Below are 6,222 nucleotides of genomic sequence, written 5' to 3' on the forward strand. Positions count from 1 at the left end.
CGACCAGGTCTGTGACATTGAGGCCTTGGAGGTGAAGAGATGGAGGAGTTCATCAATGGTGGAGTTGGACTTGGGAGGTTCAGCTTCTCAATTTTGGCTAATGAGACTTTGCTGTCTCTTCTTCCTTTCTTTACTTGGTAGTGTCCTCCTGCCTAGAGATTTTATATTATGTTGTTAATCATCATATTGATTAATTAATTAATGTATTGTTAATTATTAAGTAAAAAAATATGTTCATTTTATTATTTTTTACCGTGTATTTTTTTTTAATGTCCATAAGAATTCAAATTTAAAACCGCTTATTTAGACAAATTTTTACATAAAAAGTAAATAAAATACTCAAGAAAACCATTAAAAGGTGGTTAATTAATGTATTGTTAATTATAAAATATAAAAATGGTTCATTTTAATATTTCTCCAACAAAGTTATAAGCTGTTCGTTTGTGAGAAAATAGACTTTCTTACCATATTTTTTTTTTAATACATGTATAAGAATTTGAACTTGAAACCGCTTATTCACCTATGTGAAAAACACACTTTTCTTTTTAAAAAAGCATTTTCTCATAAAAAAAACTAATAAAATAATTTTTAAAAATAATAAAAAAAAATCATCTTGGCGTGATGGAATATGACCAAAAAAAAAAAAATCCTTAATCTATTAAATTGCAAACTTTATCCAAATGTTGCAATGGTTTGTGGCAGACAATGGCAATTTTGATTAAATTAAAATGGAAAAACATCTTTAGCACTTTTGACTTTTCTGAAGCCATTTAACTTGTACGTAATTTGTTAAAAAGCTCCTTTTATCCTCCTAAACAAAAAATACAACAAATAAAAAATAAAAACTTTTCATAAATTTCATTCTCAGTGAATCTTTATTTAAAATATTTTTCCTAACAAGGACCTTAATTTAAATTAAACTTAGAAAAACAAATTATAATCCAACTGTAAACACTTAAATAAAACAATAAAAAAAAAAGAAACCTTACCAAATGAATGAAATCTCTAGCAGCAATGGCAAGAACATCAGCACAAGAAACAGTTGGGACGGTGGGCACTTGGTCTCCACAAGACTCCTTCTACTTCATTAACTAACTCAAAACTCTCTGAGCCAAACTTATTATTCCAACATCTCTTCCACTCCAACTTTATCGCATCACTACCTGCTATCAATATTGGATCCATCATCCCTTTTATTTATTTTCACAAAAATAAATAAATAATTAATTAATATATATTTGATATATATAGACTATAATTCTATAATAAAATTTCAGGCCAGAGCATTACTTTACTTCAAATAAAACAATCATGGTGCAAAAGACAATGTGGTGGCTGGAGCCGAGACTGGTACCCTGGAAACGTCGAGAGGTAATTGGAGGTATTTGAGCTGGTCCAGTTGAGGACAAGTCTTGGAGTAGAAGTCACTGAGAGCTGCGGTGATGAAGTGGTGCCTTCTTGTGCCATTGAACAATAAAAATGTCATCAAGACATGAGACATAATAGAAGAAGAAAAGCTTAACAACATTTGAGAAGAAACAACAAACATCTTTCTTGGTTTTGGGCTAGCTCTGAAAACCCAAACAAGCAATGTGACTGTACTAGCTATAGTTTATAACTTTATATATATATATATATATATGTATATGTATATGTGGGATATAGAGGGGTGATGATGGTGTGGAGAAAAAAAAGAGGAATAGGACCTTACGGGTAAGGGCTTTTAGTTTTGTTGGTTTTTATATATTACATAATATATATGACAACTCTAATGATGGGGTGTATAATGTTTTAGTTATGGACTTTTAATGAATGATCACTTTCGTGGTCGTGAGTGCATGTACGGCGTGGAGCTTGAGTGACTTTGTCAGAGTGGACATAGCTGGCACTGCAGCTAAACAGATCATGGACGTTTTAACTTGTTTGCAGTGGGTTTCATATGGTGGGGTGTTTGAGTGCTGGAAAGAAGTCACCTTCCTCATTTTCTATCTCTATTGGTGGACCAGTGGGATGGCTTGAGTCTTTGATGCGCATGCTAGTGTCTTTGGGACTTTTGCATTGCTTTCTTTTGTTTTGTCGCGCAGAGGATCGGGTAGCTGGCCTCCCGGCCCCACACAGCTTTCATCTTTATGCTATTATATTTCTTTTTGTTAGAAGGCAGTATGGCCTAGATACTAAGGGTCGTTCTCTCTTTTGTGTTGTTTTGGTTATAAAAACAGCTTTGCTAGACTCAATTGTGTCAAATCTAAAATGGCTGCTGCTGAAAGTGATGGAGATATGGGTTGTGGTGTGTATTGTAGATCCTTGATTACAGTGAGAGTTAGCTGAAGGATGGAGTTTAACTGCATAGGCTAATGTACGAATTAGGCCTGCCTAGCTCAAACATTGGTTAAGTGTAGCGTGATCTAAATAATTTAATTCACCGTGTGGTGAGGAGTATTTGCATCCTTTAGACACCTTCAATCTTCCGCTGTCATCTCGACGTTCTAGTTATGGTTGTTGTCTCTCTCACGTGTACGCGTGATACCGGTATCTAAAGTTTGGAATTCACAAATCCTCTTATTATGGCGCTCAGATTGTTTGGTTGGAATGTAACAATTGTTATTTCGAATTGTAATGACCATCGACTCTTAACTTAGATTGTTTACAAGGGTCGTCACATGACTAGCCTGTCTAGAATTTTGCCTGCACAACTGGATGCAGAAACCAAATTGGAGCCTCCATCCTGGACAATCAAAAAGAAGCCCTTGATTTTTATTGGGCATCATGGGCTCCTCGGCTGGGTGGTCGTCTCATCAATGTAAATTGTGATCATAGTTCCAGTTTTGATTAGCTCTAGCAGAAGATGCTTATGTGTGACCTTGTCAATAGTGATAGGTAACGTTTTTTTTTTTTACCGGGATGATCATTTTCTCCATTATTAATGGACTATTTTGCTTTATTTTATTCCTATCTCTTTTTCCATAATCCATGTCCTTGTCTTTTACGTACCGCTCATTAAATTTTAATTAAGACAGTATCAGATGCTTTTCATGATATATATTTTTGAGAGTGCCATAATTCCATAAACAAGTTCCATTCAAATTAAAACAAATCATAATAATAATGGCTAATTAAAATAACCATACAATTATTATAATTATCGAATTGTTGATTTGGATTTAATCCACGCTTACTTAAAAGTGTCAAAATGGGCCGTGGCACTGCCAGTCACGTCGCGGGTCGTGCACTAGATGAGTACGGGCTGTGGGCCGGATTGTACCTTTTGCTGGGACGACATAACCGGTCGTGCTAGGCCGGTACAGCCCTACGTCGCTAGCATTAGCCCAGCCCATCTAGGCTCGTGTAGTGCCCGGAAGGAGGCCTCGCTTTTTAGGAACAAATCTATTAATTCTATTCTGTTCACATGGCGTGCAATCACATACTGCTTAAGAGTTGGTATCAAAATCAATCTCGTTGGACTTATTTCTTTTGTGGCCTCGCTTACTTAATTGACTATTCTTCCATCTCATCTAATATGAAAATGTGTTCTGTCATTTATATACATCCTTTACCTTTAATATGGTTTGGATCTTGAAGGATGGTTCTCACAACCCTAATAGTGCAAAGCCTCTGCATGCTCTCTCTTTAAACTAGGGTTGTCAATCTCATCCCAAACCAAACAGAGAGTCCTAATTCTCTCTGTTTAGGCCCTATTTGCTCCGAGACCAGACAGGAACTCCACTCCTACACCTGACAAGCGTGGTCGAAAGGCTAAAATTTAAGAAATAAATTCATAAGTGAGGAGGGATGTCAAATCATTAGGGCCAGGAGTTAGGGACAGAATCCACTTTTCCCATTCTACCCTTGTCTCCGAATAGATGGTCTTTATTATTATATATATATATATATATATAGGAAAAATTATTTATATAAAATATATTATTAAAATATAATATATTTGTTGTATATAATAAAAGAAAAATAAATAGTTCATGTTAGAGATAGGGAATCTCACGAACACGAATAATCTGCACGGAGCAGAAATGGAGGAAAATATACCAAATTTGGGGATGGAATATAGATTAACTAAATCGTGGATAAAAAGAAATGCATCACAGGTGAATTTTTGCATTGTTGACATGCGTACTTAAAAGTTAAAACATAAGCCAATGGTTTTTGATTTTTCTCCCAAACCTATAATTTGAGAAATTACGTATTGTTTCACGTACTGTTCCAATCGACTTTATGATCTTAAAATTCTCATGATGCATCTCAAATTACATAAGTTCGTTTTTATAATAATTTGAATAATTTGTAGATAAAAAGCTCTCATTCAAAAGATGATGAATTTATAAAATAAAATTCGATATCGAATGCAAATCGACTTCGATCAATTAAGTATTCGCGACCAGTCAGCTGCTCGTTTGGGACGACGTAATCGACGTGCGACACATACATCGATTCAAACGTTGAATCGGGTACGTATGCACGCGCGACTTATCAAATTGGAAGTCGTGTAGCTTTATTTATAAAAATAAAATAAAATAAAGTGCAATCAATGCATTGATTATTTTATCAGATATTTATTACACAACAATCAATAATCACGTGCCCCTCTGCATCCATCAATGGCTCCGATGAGATATACTTTTGTAATATTTCCATATTTTATTTTCACCGATGCATTTAAATCGTTTTTATTCTACGTGAGTGTCTCTTTGACTAGATACGTACCTTTTTGAACATTTTTCCTATAACTCTAAATGTAAATGTATATGATTGTATGATTAAAAAGCCAAAGCTTTTGCATACAGTGATTTAATGACGCTATGGAGAAAGGGTTTTATTAATTTGAGCAAACATAGAATGGAGCGATTTTGTATGGATAAGGCTCATGAGGCTTGTTTGTATTGTAGTCAAACGATGGTTTAGGGTTTGAGTTCGGGTGGTTTTGAGCTTATAAATAAAAATTCATATCTGTACCATATATATAATGTATGCTTCTTGCTCTCTTTCACCCACATTCGTAGCTCTAATACTCTTGGCGTCGCCGGTGATTCCCATCTACTGTTTGAGTACACGCATACATATAGCAGTGATTGTATGAGATAAACTCGCGTTAAATTAAGGTCAGAGTTTATCTGCAGGTACGTCTGCCGATGACACGAAAGAACCGGCACTTTGCAAAAACGAAATATAGAGCAATAGTGTCGCTCGGGCCCTATATGGACGTGAAAGTGCAAATGGGCATGCTGGGACGTACGCAGTGCTACTCACCGGTCGCAGGATATTTCCCCCACTAAAGCTCCGAGGAAAATTCCAAGCTTTACGTCGAATGACCGCCACGCGGGCTCCTTCAGCTGCTTTTGCACTGTCTCTAAAGGAACGATCAAAGCGCGAAAAGAGCATATGATTAACTTTCAAAGTCTGAAAACACGCACGGACGCGAAAGCTAGCGAGAATTAAATAATGCGCTTGAATAACAATTTAGATATTTCATAGTAAGAGTTTGACGATAATCAGGTCAGTGGGGCCGACTAGAAGGTCCTCAACTCCAACCTCCACGATGCACGTGGTTGTTAAATATCAGCTATTCAAATGAAATTAATTTTCATAATAAAAACCAAAAAGTATCTCAGATTTTGAACAGAAGAAGCACGTGGATTTGCTCGTTGTCACCACTTGAATTAATTTCCAAAAACACCCGTAAAATAAATCAAACATACTGAGTAAAAAGCAAAGAGAAAGCACTACTAATATCGCCAATCATCATTATCATCACCGTCTCTCGTTGATCCAATCTCCGGCGGCGACGAGCGCCGCCACGAGCAGCAACCCAAACTCCCGCCCTCTCGCGCGTCTTCTTCATCCCTTACTTCGCCACCAGCCACATGATCCCCATGGTCGACATTGCCCGTCTCTTCGCCACCCGCGGCGTCGACTCCACCCATCCCCATCCCTGCAACGCCACACTTTATCTCTCCGACCATCGACGCCGCCTCCGCCGCCGTGCCTCCCCCATCCGCACTCTCCCTCTACCCATTCCCCTTCCTCCGCCGTCAACCTCCCTCCCGGCGCTGAGAACTCGCTTCCGTCCCTCTTTCCGACGCTCTCCCCAAAATAGACGCCGCCTCTCTTCATCAGCGTCAACGACCACGACCGTCTCCTCCGTCTCCACCGCCCTGACGCCGTCATCTCCGACACTCCAGCTTGCTTCTGGACGGCCTCCATCGCGCGCGC

General features: G+C 37.8%; 1 protein-coding gene across 1 annotated transcript in view; it reads right to left on the reverse strand.

Annotated features, from left to right (window-relative positions):
* LOC120251475 (gibberellin 2-beta-dioxygenase 3) overlaps nucleotides 1-5,939 on the reverse strand; it is an 8,163-nt gene extending 2,224 nt beyond the window's left edge. Inside the window, 2 exon segments of the mRNA XM_039259990.1 lie at nucleotides 5,260-5,434; nucleotides 5,737-5,939. Of these exon segments, the coding sequence (XP_039115924.1) occupies nucleotides 5,260-5,434; nucleotides 5,737-5,939 (378 nt within the window).
* Between the last annotated feature and the right edge of the window lie 283 nt (nucleotides 5,940-6,222).

Source organism: Dioscorea cayenensis, chromosome 20, assembly GCF_009730915.1.
Source record: "Dioscorea cayenensis subsp. rotundata cultivar TDr96_F1 chromosome 20, TDr96_F1_v2_PseudoChromosome.rev07_lg8_w22 25.fasta, whole genome shotgun sequence".
In the NCBI taxonomy this organism is placed as follows: Eukaryota; Viridiplantae; Streptophyta; class Magnoliopsida; order Dioscoreales; family Dioscoreaceae; genus Dioscorea; species Dioscorea cayenensis.